The 19,252-nt window shown below is 43.5% G+C and overlaps 2 protein-coding genes across 4 annotated transcripts in view; one reads left to right on the forward strand and one right to left on the reverse strand.

Moving 5' to 3' along the window:
- Nucleotides 1-316, reverse strand: part of gskip (gsk3b interacting protein) — a 9,962-nt gene extending 9,646 nt beyond the window's left edge. The window contains exon 1 of the mRNA XM_043696878.2: nucleotides 159-316. The gene's annotated coding sequence lies outside the window, so the exon portion shown is untranslated. The remainder of the gene's footprint in view (nucleotides 1-158) is intronic.
- A 239-nt stretch (nucleotides 317-555) lies between these two features.
- atg2b (autophagy related 2B) overlaps nucleotides 556-19,252 on the forward strand; it is a 115,500-nt gene continuing 96,803 nt past the window's right edge. For all 3 annotated transcript variants that reach the window (XM_043696875.2, XM_043696877.2, XM_043696876.2), the window contains exons 1-8: nucleotides 556-1,308; nucleotides 4,439-4,601; nucleotides 6,173-6,325; nucleotides 9,056-9,158; nucleotides 9,378-9,537; nucleotides 15,545-15,724; nucleotides 17,314-17,410; nucleotides 18,754-18,936. In XM_043696875.2, coding sequence (XP_043552810.2) covers nucleotides 1,147-1,308; nucleotides 4,439-4,601; nucleotides 6,173-6,325; nucleotides 9,056-9,158; nucleotides 9,378-9,537; nucleotides 15,545-15,724; nucleotides 17,314-17,410; nucleotides 18,754-18,936 — 1,201 coding nt within the window. In that variant the 5' untranslated portion in view covers nucleotides 556-1,146. The remainder of the gene's footprint in view (nucleotides 1,309-4,438; nucleotides 4,602-6,172; nucleotides 6,326-9,055; nucleotides 9,159-9,377; nucleotides 9,538-15,544; nucleotides 15,725-17,313; nucleotides 17,411-18,753; nucleotides 18,937-19,252) is intronic.

The raw sequence follows: 19,252 nt of genomic DNA on the forward strand, positions 1-19,252 counted from the left end.
GGGTGGGGGGGGGTGGGGGGGAGGGGGGGAGGGGGAGGGTAGGGGGGGTTGGAGGGAGGGAGGGCGAGAGAGTGACGGGGATGGGGGGTTGGAAGGTGAGGGGGCTATGCTGCTGGAATTAAAAAGGTTATCTCTATTCAGATGGCGCCCTGACTTACAAAGCAGTATCTGAAGGTTATTAACGGATCAGCAACAGCAGCATCTTTTCGGATAGAAACCGCTCACTCCGCGAACCTGGAAATTTAAATTAACTGAACGTTTAACGGCCGACTGCGCGAGCTCCCCGCCTGCATCAGCACCAGCGTTATGGCGTCACAGACACGCAGGACGGAACCAGGCCTCGCCATCTTTGTGACTGGCAGAAACAATAGCACCTTCTATTTTTGTCACAGGCACATAGTCCGCGCCAGTCTGAAAGATGGTAGTGTGTTGTCAGCAGTGCTGTGTACGGGTTACGTCAGCTGCTGACTGAGAGGGCTTTGAGAAAGACGGGCCTAGCTGTCGCTGAGGCCTGTGAACAGCTTGGAGTCACCCTGCCTGTCTGCATTCTGTGGAGTAACAGCTGAGACTGTAAACCGCTATAAATCCTGAGGATAAATATTCAGGGAGGAAAGCTGAGAGAGTGAGGGTGATGGGTACAATATGGAGACAGTAGTATTGAGTTGTAGCGTAAATAGTGAGGGGTTAAATTGAGGGAGTAGTATTGGGAGTTAATTTTGAGGGGGAATGGTAAATATTGGGGAGTGCAATAGTATGAGTAGATTTTGAGGCAAAACACTGGAGGGGGTGAATTCTGAGGGACAAATGATATACTTGAGGGTAATGAATCAGCAAGAGGGAGTAAATACAGATGAAAAAGGACAAGGATGAATTGTTGAGGGAATGGGAAAATACAAGAGAATTCATAGAAACTGTTAAATGTAGGGAAAGCTAGGGAAGAGAATTGAGTTACTGTGTAAATATAAGGTTTAGAGTGGTGATGAGTGCAGTGTGACAGTTATAAAGTAAGGGAATGCTGATACATTAATCCGTCAATTAATAGGCTAAAACGCAAATCAAAGCAGTGGAGGAGATCAGGACTAGAGGGAGACGGGACCAGGATAATTCTGACAGGACCCAAATAATTGTTGATGGGTTGAAGTCGAGATGCCTTGGCCTTTCTCTGAATCGATTAAGAAGAGGGCATGCAGGTACTTGCTGCACCGATATTTGGACCACTTCCTGGAGGAGAAGTTGAGTCTGGAGCAGCTGAGTGTGGATCTCTACCAGGGAACAGGCTCCCTTGCACAGGTTCCACTGGACAAATCGGTAAGGGCTCAAGTCATCTAGCATGCAGAGTCACAAAAACCACAGTGGCAGCAAAGCTTGCTTTAGTATGAGTTAACCAGATAGAGACCTGGAGTAAGCCATAGCATGTTGGCACAACTTCCTACGTAGATGAGTAAGCACCTTACACAAAAACTGTGCAGATTTTCATGAAGTGTAACAATGATTGTTGAATGAAAGTACTTGCATTTATATACCACTTTCATGACCTCGGAATGTTCTAAAGTGCTTTAAAGGTACTGGGTAATTTTGCAAGTGTTGTCACTGTAGTAAAGTAGGTACTGCAGCAGATATTTAATGCACAGCAAACTGCCATAAATAGCTGTTAAATAAATCTCTGGTTGATCTGTTTTGTTGACATGGGTTGAGCAACATTGGCTTGGACTCTGGAAGATGATTCTCCTGCAGATAGCAACCATGGGATCTTGAATGTCTACTGACATTAACATCTCCTCAGAAAGATGGCACTGGAATTGCTTAAATCTCTGATGAAGAATGTGAACCCATGACCTAAAGGGAGGGAAGGATGATAGTACTTTATCAGTGGAGGAAACTTGTAAAGATGCCAAAAAAAGTTGTAAGCCCAAAGATTAGGAGGATTTGAGAATTAAGCAAATGAGGAACAAGCAATTGATAAAGGATGAGAGAGTAGAACGTGAATGTGAAATAGCAAGCACATGAAAAAAGCTTTTGTCAAAATGATTAGCGGTCAAACGTATGTTGGTTTCAGGCAGATACAGGAGAATTTATAATGGTACATAGAAAAATCGCAGAGAAGCTAAATAAGTATCCTGTGTCTGTCTTCATGGAGGAAAGGGAAAAATGAGGACTGCAGATGCTGGAGATCAGAGCTGAAAAATGTTTTTCTGGAAAAGCGCAGCAGGTCAGGCAGCATCCAAGGAGCAGGAGAATCGACGTTTCGGGCATAAGCCCTTCTTCAGGAATGAGGAAGGTGTGCCAAGCAGGCTAAGATAAAAGGTAGGGAGGAGGGACTTGGAGGAGGGGTGTTGGGAATGCTGGTGGGGCATTGGGACGATGGTGGAAGGAGGCTAAGGTGTGGGTGATAGGCCGGAGAGGGGGTGGGGGCGGAGAGGTTGGGAAGAAGATTGCAGGTCAAGAAGGCGGTGCTGAGTCCGAGGGTTGGGACTGAGATAAGGTGGGGGGAGGGGAAATGAGGAAGCTGGAGAAATCTGCATTCATCCCTTGTGGTTGGAGGATTCCTAGGCGGATGATGAGGCGCTCTTCTTCCAGGCGCCGTGTTGCCATGGTCTGGCGATGGAGGAGGCCAAGGACCTGCATGTCCTTGGCGGAGTGGGAGGGGAGTTAAAGTGTTCAGTCATGGGGCGGTTGGGTTGGTTGGTGCGGGTGTCCCAGAGGTGTTCTCTGAAACATTCCGCAAGTAGGTGGCCTGTCTCCCCAGTGTAGAGGAGGCCACATCGGGTGCAGCGGATGCAGTAAATGATATGTATGGAGGTGAGGTCCTTGGCCTCCTCCGAACTCCTGCCTACATGTTCCTACCCCCTGAGCCATGGCTTGATGAGAGTAGCAGAATTTCTGATGTAATCTTCAACCTACAAATATCAGAAAATGGCAGTTACATACAGAATATCTAATTGCAAATGGGTTCACACAGTATTATGAATAGATTTTCGGCCTTTGCTTAATCCATTATTTTCTAGTCAGCATTTGCTATCGACACATTTCTACTTGTTCAGTCTTATGGACTATTCCATATCTGCACACACTTCTGTCCCTCGTTCCTGTAGTTTTCTATCACCCAGTGAATTTATTTCTGGATTATTATTTCTGGTTTGTATATCCTGTCACCAATTTGCCCCAGCTACTTGAGGAATTTTTAGCAGCTAGACGTGCCAGCCTGCTGACTGGATTGCTGCTTTCTATTTGTTCTTTTGCACCCCAACTGAGTCTGATTTTTCAATCTGTTACCTCCTGCCACAATCTTCTAAAAGTAGTTTTGGCTTCTATGTTTCTTCCCCCACTTGTTGAGAAACTCCAAAACCTCCCTTGATTTTTGTCTTCTTCCCCCATGTCATCTTCCTCTCCTCTGGTGCACCTCAGAGATTTACTGTGCCCTGGGTAGGCTGTTGGTTAAATTCCACCAAACTTAAACTTCTCCCTGAAATATATCTCACCTGGCCAGAAACACTGTATGGTGACCATGAGCAGCAGTCCTGCTGATGTTCCTTACCCTAAACCAGGTGTATGAAAGATAATCATGGTCTTCTTACAGGGATTTCATTATTAAGGGAGTGGTTAGACATTAGGAGTTGCTACCACATGGAGTAGTGGAACTTAAACTTTTGATGGGTTTAAGAGGAAGCAAGATGGCCTTTAGGTGGGAGAAAAGAAGAGAAGGATATGCTGATACAGTCAGATGATGAGGGGTTGGATGGGGCTTCTGTGAGATGTAAATACCAAAGTAAACCTGTTGGGCCGAGTGATCTGTTTCTATGTTGTATGTTCTATATTATTCTGTGACCCAGAGGTGTTGTACCACACTCACCTGTGTTTATCTTTCCGCTTTCTGATTATCCGCAATAAGCTTAGTATTCCTGGAAAAAAAAGAGATGTGCTGTCAGTGTGTTCATCTTGCTTAGGTCAGGACATTCACAAGAATACGAAATTTCACAACTTAGCTGAGTGGTTAAAGCATGCCATGGAGAAGGTGCCAGGGACCTATTGTCCCCTATGCTTTGTTTCAGTCTAAAAAGTACAATTGCTGAACAAATTCTTTTTCCTTGCAAGGACAGGTCATTATGAATGAATATATGTAGCTTTTTAAGTGAGCTCTGTTAGTTCAACCTATTATCGTCACATAATGTTATGTACAGCTCAATGTAGATACTGTCACCTACAGTCATAATGTCTTTGAAGCTCTGAAATCATTGTTTCAGTATAGATATGCAGAAAGTTCACAGTTGAATAAGAGGTAAGTGTGATTCACTGGTGTCATTGGAAGTTATAAATTGTGATGTAGAGTAGTTCATAGGATGGTTTAAACAAAAGGAATAAATTATTTTCAAAGTATTTCATCAAGCTGTTTGTATTGTCCAGAACAATGTTAGAGCTCATGCCTTGTTTATGTTTCAAGTCCCTAAATGAAATCCTGGAGTCACTTGATGCACCTTTGGAAATAATTGAAGGATTTATCCAAAACATTTCTGTTTCGATACCATGGGCATCACTCCTGCAGGAAAACTGTGCAGTGGAGATACGGGGATTGGAGATGGTCTTTCGACCCAAGCCTCGGATAGGTAAGTGTCTTTTTCACAACAGTGACATAGGACAAAGAGGAATCTGAACAACGGCTGGAATCTTGTACTACTTGCATCGATCATGATTAAATTATGTATTAATTTACCTGCTTCAGTTCTGTAAATTTTAATGTCAATTACCTACCAAAATCTGTTAGATTCAGTTTTTACATCTTCAATTGATGAACAACAATCTATAACAGTCTGCATTTTTATGGCACCTCTAACATTGTAAATGTCTCAAATTCCATCACAGGAGAATAATCAAACAATGTTGTAATGATGAGATTCGAACTCTTGCCCCAGAGCTTAAGCCTTGGCCTCTGGATTGCTAGTCTGGTGATCAAAAGCTCAATGAAAGGACAACGTTTTGAGCTACGTCTTAAAATAGAGAGAGGTGAAAAGGTCTACAGAGGACTCGAGCAGCTGAAGCAAATAGTTTCCACGTCCTTCATTTATTTTTGCATTGAAAGATAAATTTAGTGCTATAGCCAAAGTGTTAACACATAACTGTCCACTGGTGATGCATTAGATGATACCCTGAAATGACTGAGATTTAATTTTGTACTTGGATATTCATTTGATTTGCAATGACAGGGCTATGGACTAAGAGCTAGAAAATAATTCAGGTTCGATACTTCTTTTTCAGCTAGCTCCAACATGGACTGGTGAACCACCTTCTCTGCCTCAAATCTTTATCATTCAGTCATCTTGAAATCTGCAGTTCCCTCTCTAGATTCTCTCCAATTAGATTAATACATTTCTAGAAACCCACCTCTTAACCTTCTTGGTGTTGCCTTCTTTGAGTCCATTTTGTATTTGATTCTGTCTTAGTCAAGCAATGTGGGATTGCTTATTCTGGTTTGAAAGTACAATGTAAATTGAGCTTGTTGTTTAGAGACCTAATAATTCAATACCTGTTGAAATGTACTCCAGATTTAATTGTACCTTTCTGAATATGAAAGAGCAGTCAGATTTAGCATTTGTCAGCAGTGACTGTCACTCAGTAGAGGATAATTTCTGCTCAATTAGATATATTTATAACTTATTTTATCTACCAATACCTGTGAAGGCTAATGTTCTGGATTGAAATCCTGCATCAGAGCAGGCATTGGTGGCTTTTCTTATAATGAGAACGTTGTTGATATTTATTGTCTGTCCCTATTTGCCCTGAGAATTTCATGGAGGTGTTGGGCCAACATCTTGAGCTGTTGGGTTTGAGTTTCTTACTTGCCTGCTTAAGAGAGCATCCGACGAGCAGCAAAATCAACGTTTCGGGCAAAAGCCCTTCATCAGAATTGCTGTGCTCTTCCAGCACCACTGATCCAGAATCTGGTTTCCAGCATCTGCAGTCATTGTTTTTACCCTGCTTAAGAGAGCAGTTAACAGTCAACCAAGTTGCTATCAGACTGGAGTCACATGTAGACCCAGACTGGGTAAAGGCAGTAATTTCCTTCCTTTAAGTGCTTTGGTGAATCAGTGGGGTGCTGTATGTTTCCAGCACTTGTTATAGTGTTTTATTGCCACACTGATATGTTTTGAAAATTTGAGATGTTGTTGTTCTGTCACAGTGTCTGGTTCGGAGCCAATGTACTGGTCCAGCTTTATGACAGACAGTATGCAGCTGGCCAAAGAGTGCCTGAGTCAGAGATTGACAGATGATCAAGCTGATGGACCGCAGCCGTTTGAAGGGCTTGAGAAATTTGCAGAAACCATTGAAACAGGTCAGTAATAATGTTTAATTTGGGAATTCCTACCTCATGAGAGAACTTGTCTTTGTGCAAGCTGGTGTAGTTCTGAAAAGATCAGAGGTTAATGCTCAATTCCCAGTTTGCATTGACTCGCCAATTTTCAGCTGATCATTCTGTTATGGCAACAACATTAACCTCAGCTCTCCCCAGGAGAGAGGTGAATAAACATAGCCTGGATTCACTTTCCTGACCAATCTCCTGTGAAACCAACTACACATATAGTTATGACCCAGTGTTACATCCCATGGACAAAAAGCCTGCTGAAGCTCACTTGTGGAGAATAGCCATCTGAGTAAATTGTCTGAGAGTCTGTCCATAAGACCATAAGACATAGGAGCGGAAGTAAGGCCATTCGGCCCATCAAGTCCACTCCGCCATTCAGTCATGGCTGATGGGAATTTCAACTCCACTTACCCGCATTCTCCCCGTAGCCCTTAATTCCTTGTGACATCAAGAATTTATCAATTTCTGCCTTGAAGACATTTAGCGTGCCAGCCTCCACTGCATTCTGTGGCAATGAATTCCACAGGCCCACCATTCTCTGGCTGAAGAAATGTCTCCGCATTTCTGTTTTGAATTTACCCCCTCTAATTCTAAGGCTGTGTCCACGGGTCCTAGTCTCCTCGCCTAACGGAAACAATTTCCTAGTGTCCACCCTCTCCAAGCCATGTATTATCTTGTAAGTTTCTATTAGATCTCCCCTTAATCTTCTAAACTCCAATGAATACAATCCCACGATCCTCAGCCGTTCCTCATATGTTAGACCTGTGGAGGTGCAAGACTTGCGCCCACACCTCCCCCCTCACCTCCCTCCAAGGCCCCAAAGGAAACTTCCATATCCGCCACAGATTCACCTGCACCTCCACACACATCATCTATTGCATCCTCTGCACCCGATGTGGCCTCCTCTATATTGGGGAGACAGGCCGGCTACTTGTGGAGCGTTTCAGAGAACACCTCTGGGACACCCAGACTAACTAACCCAACCACCCTGTGGCTCAACATTTCAATTCCCCCTCCCACTCCACCAAGGATATGCAGGTCTTTGGACTCCTCCATCGCCAGACCACAACAAAACGACGGTTGGAGGAAGAGCGCCTCATCTTCCGCCTAAGAACCCTCCAACCACAAGGAATGAACTCGGATTTCACCAGTTTCCTCATTTCCCCTCCCCCCACCTTGTCTCAGTCAAATCCATCGAATTCAGCATCGCCTTCCTAACCTGCAATCTTCTTCCCGACCTCTCCGCCCCCACCCCAGTCTGACCTATCACCCTCACCTTGACCTCTTTCCACCTATCACATTTCCGACGCCCCTCCCCCAAGTCCCTCCTCCCTACCTTTTATCTTAGCCTGCTGGACAAACTTTCCTCATTCCTGAAGAAGGGCTTATGCCCGAAACGTCGATTCTCCTGTTCCCTGGATGCTGCCTGACTTGCTGCGCTTTTCCAGCAACACATTTTTAGATCCTTCTGCAGCCTCCCCACTTCCTCAGTACTACCTGCCTGTCCACCTAACTTTGTATCATCGGCAAACTTCGCTAGAATGCCCCCAGTCCCTTCATCCAGATCATTAATATATAATGTGAACAGCTGCGGCCCCAACACTGAACCCTGCGGGACACCGCTTGTCACCGGCTGCCATTCCGAAAAAGAACATTTTATCCCAACTCTCTGCCTTCTGTCAGACAGCCAATCCTCAATCCACACCAGTAGCTCACCTCGAACACCATGGGCCCTCACCTTGCTCAGCAGCCTCCCGTGTGGCACCTTATCAAAGGCCTTTTGGAAGTCTAGGTAGATAACATCCACTGGGTTTCCCTGGTCTAACCTACTTGTCACCTCTTCAAAGAACTCCAACAGGTTTGTCAGGCACGACCTCCCCTTACTAAATCCATGTTGACTTGTTCTAATCCGACCCTGCTCTTCCAAGAATTTAGAAACCTCATCCTTAATGATGGATTCTAGAATTTTACCAACAACCCAGGTTAGGCTAACTGGCCTATAATTTTCCATCTTTTGCCTTGATCCTTTCTTGATCAAGGGGGTTACAACAGCGATCTTCCAATCATCCGGGACTTTCCCTGAACTCAAGTAACTTTTGAAAGATCTCAACCAACGCCTCCGCTATTTCCTCAGTCACCTCCCTCAACTCTAGGATGTAGCCCATCGGGGCCAGGCGATTTGTCAATTTTAAGACCTTTTAGCTTTTCTAGCACTTTCTCCCTCGAGCTGCTGAAGTGTAATCCTGCATGAGTGGGATAATAGTTCAATAATTAATTAATTGTAACACCTATCCCTTGGTTTCATCATTGATTTAACTATGTCTTTGTCCATCTCCACTCACTAAATGTTCTCCCTCTGAAAGACACTGACTCCTTCAGGGATATATTCTGACAGAACCCAACCAGACATTTTTCACCTAACACCCTCAAACCTTGAGAGCTGCTTAAGCTCTGACATCCACACAAAGATACCTTCCAGGACAGGTTCCTACATTGTGATCAGGAGTTGGAACCCGAGCTAAGCCCTCAGCTCCCCCATTTTCCTTGCATCACAGGAGCATTGGAGCCAGTGCACATCCTCCTGGGTGCCTTTAAACCATTGATATATCAGAGCAACTTTCAGACACGTTTTATGTTGCAATGGCTTGTCACTGATTTATGTCCTTGAGCTAATGTACATTCCTTCCTCTCTCTTCGAAGTTTTAAGAAGAGTCAAGCTTACGTTTCTAGAAACTGTCCTCAGGATTGAGCATGTCCCAGAGAACTCAAAAACTGGGATTGCCCTGGAGGTTCGAATACAGAGGTACATGGAGTACTTTTTTTCTCGTGTAAGAGTGCATTTATTACCTATCTCTGGATAGGTTGCTGTCTATTTTCCTCACTGTGATTCTTTGTAATGGTTTTTCCTATTGGTGGATAGTTTGCTAAGTCAGTGCAAACTGAAAGTTGATGATCACTGGTCAACTCGTCTGAATGAGATGCTGCCTCTCTCTGTTTTTCTGAGTCTCTTTTTGTCTTACAGAATTGAGTACCGTGATGAATCAGCAAATGAGAGTCCAGATATTAACATTCATCATCCCACAGCTTTTGCCCAAAAGAATCTGCAGCTGTGCGGGATCACATTGTCTTGGCATGAATTCCCTGAAAGTGCGAAAACATCACCCAGAACTTCACCAATGCAGGTAAATTCAAACTGAAGGATTGATGCAACATTCTTCAATTCTACATTGTCTATAATGCAGAAATGCAACCAACGGTGCTTAAGTGAAGATCAAAATTCCAAATCAAAGATTAAAATATTAAGGAGGGTGAACAGAAATTCGATTGTAGAATTGGACCTTAAAATGGAGGAGGGGCAGTGGAGGCTTTGTGGAGGAATTCCAGTGTTTGGTTCTTTCATGCTTGAATGTCCCTTTGAACCCTCACTTCCATCACCCCCATCACTGCGGACCCTGCCTCTAGAAGTATAGAGTCATAGAGATGTACAGCATGGAAACAGACCCTTCTGTCCAATCCGTCCATGCCGATCAGATATCCCAACCCAATCTAGTCCCACTTGCCTGCACCCGGCCCATATCCCTCCAAACCCTTCCTATTCATATACCCATCCAAATGCCTTTCAAATGTTGCAATTGTACCAGCCTCCACCACTTCCTCGGGCAGCTCATTTCATGCACGTACCACTCTCTGCGTGGAAAAAGTTGCCCCTTAGGTCTCTTTTGTATCTTTCCCTTCTCACCCTAAACCTATGCCGTCTAGTTCTGGACTCCCCGACCCCAGGGAAAAGACTTTGTCTAGTTATCCTATCCATGCCCCTCATGATCTTATAAATCTCTATAAGGTTACCCCTCAGACTCTGACGCTGCAGGGAAAACAGCCCTAGCCTATTCAACCTCTCCTGATAGCTTAAATCCTCCAACCCTGGCAAAATCCTTGTAAATCTTTTCTGAACCCTTTCAAGTTTCACAACATCTTTCCGATAGGAAGGAGACCAGAATTGCATACAGTATTCCAACAGTGGCCTAACCAATGGCCTGTACAGACGCAACATGACCTCCCAACTCCTGTACTCAATACTCTGACCAATAAAGGAAAGTATACCAAACGCCTTCTTCACTATTCTATCTACTTGCAACTCCACTTTCGAGGAGCTATGAACCTGCACTCCAAGGTCTCTTTGTTCAGCAATACTCCCTAGGACCTTCACTTTAAGTGTATACGTCCTGCTAAGATTTGCTTTTCCAAAATGCAGCACCTCGCATTTATCTGAATTAAACTCCAACTTCCTCTTCTCAGTCTATTCGCCCATCTGAACAAGATCCCGTTGTAATCTGAGGTAACCTTCGCTGCCCACTACACCTCCAATATTGGTAAGCCTGTGACTATTGGAGTGCCACAAGGATCAGTGCTGGGTCCACTTCTTTTCGTCATTTATATAAATGATTTGGATGTGAGCAGAGCGGTATAGATGTGATCAGTAAGGCAAGTTCAACAAGGTTCTCCATGGGAGACTGGTTAGCAAGGTTAGATCTCATGGAATACAGGGAGAACTAGCCATTTGGATACAGAACTAGCTCAAAGGTAGAAGACTGAGGGTGGTGGTGGAGGGTTGTTTTTCAGACTGGAGGCCTGTGACCAGTGGAGTGCCATAAGGATCCTCTACCTTTTGTCATTTACATAAATGATTTGGATGCAAGCATAAGAGGTATAGTTAGTAAGTTTGCAGATGATTTACAAGGATGTTGGAGGATTTGAGCTATAGGGAAAGGCTGAACAGGCTGAGGCTGTTTTCCCTGGAGCATCGAAGGCTGAGAGGTGACCTTATAGAGGTTTATAAAATCACGAGGGGCATGGATAGACAAAGTCTTTGCCCTGGTGTCGGGGAGTCCAGAACTCGGGGACATAGGTTTAGGGTGAGAGGGGAAAGATATAAAAGAGACCTACGGGGCAACTCTTTCACGCAGAGGGTGGTACGTGTATGGAATGAGCTGCCAGAGGAAGTGGTGGAGGCTGGTACAATTACAACATTTAAGAGGCATTTAGATGGGTATATGAATAGGAAGGGTTTGGAGGGATATGGGCCGGGTGTTGGCAGGTGGGACTAGATTAGGTTGGGATATCTTGTCGGCATGGACGGGTTGGACCAAAGGGTCTGTTTCCGTACTGTACATCTCTATGACTCATAAGAAGTATAGTTAGTAAGTTTGCAGATTAATTATTTGCTTAAATTTCCCCAATACCTCCTCCTTTAAGATGCTCCTTAAAACCTGTTTGACAAAATATTTAATCATCCCTGCAAGTATCTCAATTTTACTTGATGGTGTTTCTTTGAAGAACCTTAATCTTCTATACGTTAACAGTGGAATTTTCATTATGCTGTCCCCCCCTTCCAAATCAGGCTTTGTGGTGTGACATTCCAGCACACTGCATTCCCCCCCATCTCACCATTCCAAAGACCTGATTTTGATTTCTGTTAAATTTCTTCTTATGTAAAATTGTCTTTTTAAGCAGTCTCTCCTCTGGTATTCACACATGGGGATTCATCCTCCTTTAATAACTGTTGACTGTTGTTTTAGCCAGTTTGCAAAATAAAACTATTCTCGGTAACAAGCCTCACAAGTAAATCTACTAAGAGGCATCAGGAGGCAAACTATAGTAGCTGGTGGATAATTGGTTCTCCTCTCCCTTCTGACCAGTTCCATTTCTGGTTGCTGAGGTACTAGCAGCTGTTTCAGGCATTTCTGCACCTCCCTTTGATACTGGGGAATGTCCATGCTTAGAAATGAATTTGCAGACTCATACTTTGAGTGTTATACCTTTTGGTGAAGGCAGTAACAGTGTGCAAACTGAGGTGCTAGCAAGTTTCCTGGCAATGTTATGAGCAAACCGCATTAACATGTAATTAGCTGGGTAAAACTGTAGTGGTCATTTACCATAAAGCACAGCTGTGATATTGTAGAGTTATGTCTCTCAGCACAGAAAAGGCCCTTCGGCCCATCAAGTCTGCATAGACCTATCTACACTAATCCCACTTTCCAAAACTTGGCCCAGAGCCTTGAATGTTGTGATATTTCAAGTGCACATCACTTCCTTTTTAAAAGTTGTGAGGTTTCAACTACCCTCTCAGACAGTGCAGCTCAGATTCCCACCACTCTCCAGGTGGAAAAACTTCTTTCTCAAATCCCTCTAAATCTCTTGCCTTTCACATTAAAATTATGCCCCTTGTTATTGACCCTTCAAGTAATTGGAGCAAAGTGTTTCTATCTACCCTGTCCAAGCCCCTCATACACACAAGATGCACCCCCTCAGCCTTAGCTTCTCCAAAGAAAACAACTCGAATCTATTCATGGCTAAAGTTCTCCAACCCAAGCAAGACCCTGGTGATTCTCTTCTCATTATGTCTGGACTAGGAACCCAGAGGTCATGTGCTGACATCTCGTCATGGTGGATACTGAAAATAGTCTGACAGCTCATCTGTTCAGTTTATCATAAAAACCCAATTGCTTCAGCAGCCTTGGGGCTTGGGAACCTGCTACCCGCACCAGGATCTGGTCTACACTTGGCCCCATCACAAATTTGGGTTTAAAGTTAACTTTTTAATGCCCTCGGCAACTAGGAGAGATTAAGGTTAACTGCTCCCAACAGTTGTTGCTTCTGATTGAACTGCAAGCAGGTCACCTTCCAACTACTCAGTTATGCACTTCCATTATCAGCTTTGCATCAAAATGTCTACAAAGAAATTTATGTACTAGTTGAATTCTTTGAGCTTGTTAAGTAAACAAAGACCCCAGTAGAACAGCTATGAGCCATTCAGCTCCATGTACATGTTCTGTCAGTCATTTAGATCATGCTTGGCAGTTATTGGACTTTAGGGTGTAGGTTTGCTCGCTGAGCTGTAGGTTTGATATCCAGACGTTTCATTACCTGGCTAGGTAACATCATCAGTGGTGACCTCCAAGTAAAGCGAAGCTGTTGTCTCCTGTTTTCTATTTATATGTTTCTCCTGGATTGGGTTACTGTGGTTTGTGGTGATGTCATTTCCTGTTCATTTTCTGAGGGGTTGCTAGATGGCATCTAGATCTATGTGTTTGTTTATGGCGTTGTGATTGGAGTGCCAGGCCTCTAGGAATTCTCTGGCATGTCTTTGCTTAGCCTGTCCCAGGATAGATGTGTTGGCCCAGTCGAAACAGTGGTTTTTTTCATCCGTGTGTAGGGCTACGAGGGAGAGAGGGTCGTGTCTTTTTGTGGCTAGCTGGTGTTCATGTATCTTGATGGCTAACTTTCTTCCTATTTGTCCTACGTAGTGTTTGTGGCAGTCCTTGCATGGAATTTTGTAGATGACGTTGGTTTTGTCCATGGGTTGTACTGGGTCTTTTAAGTTTGTTAGTTTTTGTTTGAGAGTGTTGGTGGGTTTGTGTGCTACTAGGATTCCGAGGGGTCTCAGTAGTCTGGCTGTCATTTCTGAAACTTCTTTGATGTATGGTAAGGTGGTTCGGGATTCTGGCTGTGTTTGGTCTGCTTGTCATAGTTTGTTCTTGAGGAATCTGTACACTGTATTTTTTGAGTATCCGTTTTTCTTGAATATGTTGTATAGGTGGTTCTCTGTTTTCCGAAGTTCGTCTGTGCTGCAGTATGTGGTGGCTCGCAGTATGTGGTGGCTCGTTGGAATAGTGTTCTGATATAGCTTTGTTTGTGTGTGTTGGGATGGTTGCTGGTGTAGTTCAGTATTTGGTCAGTGTTTGTCAGTTTTCTGTATATGCAGGTTTGCAGTTCTCTGTTGTCTTTCTTTCGACTGTGACGTCCAGGAATGCGAGTTTGTTGTTGGTTTCTTCCTCCTTGGTGAACTTTATTCCTGTGAGGGTGTTGTTGATGATGTTAAATGTCTCTTCGAGTTTCATTTTGTGATGACAAAGGTGTCATCTGCGTAGCGGACCCAGATTTTTGGTTTGATGGTTGGTAGTGCTGTTTGTTCTAGTCTTTGCATTACTGCTTCCGCTATGAATCCTGATAGCGGAGATCCCATGGGTGTGCTGTTGGTTTGTTTGTAGACTATGTTGTTGAAAGTGAAGTGGGTGGTGAGGTACAGGTCCACTAGCTTCATGATGTTTTCGTTGGTAATGTGATTGATGGTGGTTGGTGTACGTGTGATGGTCTCTTCTAAAACTGTGGTAAGTGTTTGCCAGGTCGATGTTGATGGAGGTGAACAGTGCTGTTACGTCGAATGAGATCATTGCTTTGTCTTCCTCTATTTTGGTATTTTTGATGATTTTTAGGAATTCCTGAGTGGAGTGGATGGAGTGCTGTGACTCTTCTACTAGGTATTTCAGTCTTGCGTGTAGTTCTTTGGCCAGTCTATAAGTTGGTGTTCCGGGTAGTGAGACTATAGATCTGAGGGGGGCTCCTGGTTTATGGATTTTTGGTAGTCCGTAGAATCGTGGGGTGTTGGTCCCATCTGGTTTCATTTTCTGGAATTCTGTCTTGTTTAATTGTCCGGAATTGTGTAATTTTCTTCGGAGATATGGAATTTTGTTTCCTAGTTGTGGGGTTGGGTCTAGCGCCACCTGTTGGTAAGTGTTGGTGTCTGCGAGTAGTGCATTGGCTTTCTCTATGTAGTCCCTTCTGTTCAGGATGACTGTGAGCCAACCTTTGTCTGCAGGTAATATAACAATGTTTTTCTTTTTTGAGGTTTTCTAGGGCTTTCTTTTCTTGTGTGTTCAGTTTGTTTCCTTCCCTCTTTCAGCTCAAAGTTGGTGCAACTGTCTGTCTGATCGTTTGTTGTGTTTCTTCCTGTACTCAAACCCTCTCAGTATGAAGGCCAACGTACCATTTTCCTTCATCATGGCCTTCTGCAGCAACACCTCCCCTTTTCCCAATCTATCCCCACTCATTTAATCCACCTTCCCTCTACCATCTAAACTCAAGGGATTGCATGAAATGTAACTTGACCTCATAATTTAATCCAACAAACCTGATATATCACTTTCTTATGAATCTGATGACCCAATCAAGAGCTGAAGAACATTTCAGCAGGAGCAAGACATTCTCTGACATTGCAGCATTTCTTCAGAGTCAGACTAGATAGGGCACGAATTCCCAATCTTCTGACTGTGGAGTAGAAGTGTTCATAAATGTCTCAAGCTAATTATTTTTCTTTTAAAAATAAAATCATTTTGTTGTATTATTTCACAGGAAATGGAACCAAAGCTGTCTCCAAGCTGGAACCCAAAAATAGTTTCAGAGCCTCACCCACAATTCACAAGGAAGGCTTCCGATGCTGTTCTCTTCGATCCAGTCCAGATTGGGAGCTGTGAAGGGGAAGTGGTACTAAAACTCACGTTGAACCAGAATGAAGCACTTCCAGTGGCCAAGGTCAGGAGCTAATGCCAAGAGTTCTGTGTTTTCCGTAAATTATCTGCAAACGAATTCAGTGCTTTGTTGTAAAGTGCTTACAACTGAGAGGAGAGTGGTTCTTTCAGCACTAGAACTATTCACTGGTCCTGAAATATTAACTCTAATTCCTCTTCACAGATGCTGCCAGACCTGAGTTTTTCCAGCAACTTCTGTTTTAGTTTCTGATTTACAGCTTTAGCAGTTCTTCAGGTTTTTATTGATGGTGTAATATTACTTAGAACACAATGAATACACGGACAAGTAGAGCATTCTTTTAGTCCCAGCATTATAAAACCATTAAAAACAAGTCCTAAGGCAAAACCTACCATTGGGGCAAGTGATCTATTTTCCATTGGATCTTCTCAGAATCTAACATTATTAGCACCTCTGTAACCTTTATGCAGAATTGCAACGTTTGGGCAGCAAATCACTCTACCTGTCATAAGAGTGGAGATTCAAAGGGTACGAAGCTGTTGCTAAATCAGATACTCCACTCATCTTTTGTGTTATTTACTCTGGGTATGCACAATCAATTCTATCATGGACTCAAATCAATTATCTCCCAGTGGTGAATAACCTTGTGTCAAATGACCAGGATTACAAGCCTTGGCAAAGCTGCTGCATGTTTCATTAAATCATTACATCATGACCATCCTGGCAGCACGCTAACAAGATTTCCATCATGTAACACTGCACTGATAATCTTTAGTCACCATCCTCTTCGACCCCATAGTTAGCATACAATACCGAAAAGTCTTTAACTGGACAGGGTAGCAAAGGTTTTGATTGAAGACTTAAGTAAAATCACACAAGGTCTTATCGTTAAGTTGAAGAAGGTTCTATGGAGGTCTACAAGTCCACTGTTTAATAGTTAACCTATTAGAGGGCATAAGTTTCAGATAATTATCAAAATAATTTTGAGAAAGAAATTGGGAGTGTACTTTTATTCAATAGGATATTATACAGAATACCTGATCCAAACAGGTAGAACCAAGAAACATTGATGGCTTTCACATCAAAACTAGATAAATATTTGAAAAGGGACATTTTAAAGGAGCTGATAAAAGGGCAATGGAATGGGTCTGAGGATGCAGTTACCCTTGAAATATTAGTAGTTTCCAGCAGGATGCAGTGGTTGAAGGCACTGTTCATGTGGTATGAACTACCCAAAGATTTGATCCCTAGTCTATGCCTGGTTAGTGAGTCTTAGTTGGGAACCTCTTATTGTCTTTAGCATCCCTGAACTAGGGAGGTGGCAATACCTAACAATCCTGCTCACAATCTTTTCTTCAATAGTCCAGTTTCAACTAGGAAAGGATCTGATTGCACTGATGTTCAAATCTACTGCCAGCTGATAGTATGTGGACTGACCATATTTAAAAATTAGCCACTTGGGCAATGCACCTCAGAGCTCCATGATACCTGTAGGTATTCACCTCAACAAAAGCCAGCACCTTCCAGGGGAGCAAAAGCTGGGACAAGGAGGTATGATTTACACTCAGGAGATGAAGATGAATTTATTGTTATATGCAGGAAAGTAGTGATTTAACTGTTTCTCTTTTGCACAGCTGGATGTGGAGGGACAGATAGAGTCTGTCAATTTCTTCCTGTCTCCGCGACAGGTTCACCTCCTGTTGGATATGCTGAGCACCATTCTACTGCCAGGTCAGACTTTGGACGTTTTGTTAATCTGTATTTCACAGTATTTTTACCTTGTATGAATATAATATTCTCACATAGTCAACTCTGACTAGCTGTCAGCTGTTTGGTCTGCAATTACCACAGGATCCTCACTTCATCTCTCCAGTTTTTGTTCTCTTCTTGTGCTTTGTCTGTGTGTTTTTTTTCTCTTGCTGTCTCTCCTGCATTGTCTGCCTGTTGCCCATCTGTTGCTTTTTTCCCCTCCAATCCCACCACCACAACCGTGACAGTGTCTGACCTCTTTATCATTGCAAACTAATTCCTCTGGTTGATCAGGTGCTAGATGGGTGTTTGCAGAATTGGCCTGTGTCCTGAAAACAACAGGCAAGCAGCTCTCAGTAAGAGTTTCTAATGGCCTGATCTGGATTCTCTGGCTGTCCTTCAGAATCCTGGAACTGAGTCCTTGGCAAAAACTTCATTTATTGCCCAAACCTAGTTGTCAAGTGTAGTGCCAATGTTGCAAGCCTGAGAACAGCCACTGTCTAACCAGGACAGATAAGTGAGATCCTGAAGGTCCATGTCATCCCAGGTTGTACTTCCACCCCATTCTTTCTGACATTTCATAGAACACACACCTTCATCTCGATCACTTCATGAAAATTTCCACTAATCATAGGAGTAGCACAGTGGTTCAATGGTTAGCACTGCTGCCTCACAGCATCAGGGACCCGGGTTCGATTCCCACTTCGGGTGACACCCTGTGTGGAGTTTGCACATTCTCCCCATGTCTCCATGGGTTTCCTCTGGGGCTCCAGTTTCCTCCCGCAGTCCAAAGGTGTGCAGGTTAGGTGGATTGGGCATACTAAATTGCCCATGGTGTCCAGGGATGTGAGGATTAGGTGGGCTAGCTGTGGGAAATGCAGGGTTACAGAGATGGGATGGGGTGGGGGGAGGTGGGCTGTGTCTGGGTGGAATCATCTTCAGAGAGTTGGTGTGGGCTTGATAGGCTGAATAGCCTGCTTCTACACTTCTAGGTTCTATTATCTTAAAAATAAAATCTCGCCATGTTATTGGACTGCTAACTAGAATGTCCCTGATCTCCATGGTTCCTTCAGCACAGACCATCACGTTTGGTAATTTGTAAGGAAAATCTAACTCGGTGTGACACCTTGGTTCACTACTGAATATATGTTTCCATGTTGTGAAAACTCAAAAAGGCAATCGTGTGAGCGTTTCAAAATAGCAAAAGTAGGCTGGCTGACCATTCGCAATCGGGTGCTGTTGAATAAATGCACATATTTCTTTTATAATTGAATTGATGTCAATGGAAACTGGAACAATTCTTTAGCTATCTTTGGTTTGTTCAGGGTGTGCCGAGGCAACAACTGTTCCTTCAAAGAGCCGGAGAAATCGGCCAATGCAGCAGGAGGATCAATATCTGATTCAAATGGAACTCAACCGATACATGCAGAAGGAAAAGGGTTCCCCTGGCATCTCAGCAGAGCAAAGCTATTACGAGACAGAAACTGTTCGAACAACTTCAAGCAGAGGTATAATTCAAAGTCACAATCTCAAACAAAAAACAAACCAACTTTAAGAAGCTCAGCTTTGCACTGACATCTCATACACACTCTCAAATATGATGTTGTAAGAATGAAAAGATTAGGTGAAAATAAGTCATGTGGTCCTTAAAGCCTAAACTGTCATTCAGTAAAACCATGACTGCTCTATGACTTTAAATCCACTTTTCCCCCTATCCAATTGCTGCTTCTTTCCCTTAGAGTCCAAAAGTCTATCCATTCAGCCTTCAATATACACAATGGCTGAGCATCCACAGTCCTCTGGGTGAGAGAATGTCAAAGTTTC

This window comes from Chiloscyllium plagiosum, unplaced genomic scaffold (genome assembly GCF_037043375.1).
Source record: "Chiloscyllium plagiosum isolate Xiang-an unplaced genomic scaffold, Cpla_swu_hap1 HiC_scaffold_8, whole genome shotgun sequence".
Taxonomy (NCBI): domain Eukaryota; kingdom Metazoa; phylum Chordata; class Chondrichthyes; order Orectolobiformes; family Hemiscylliidae; genus Chiloscyllium; species Chiloscyllium plagiosum.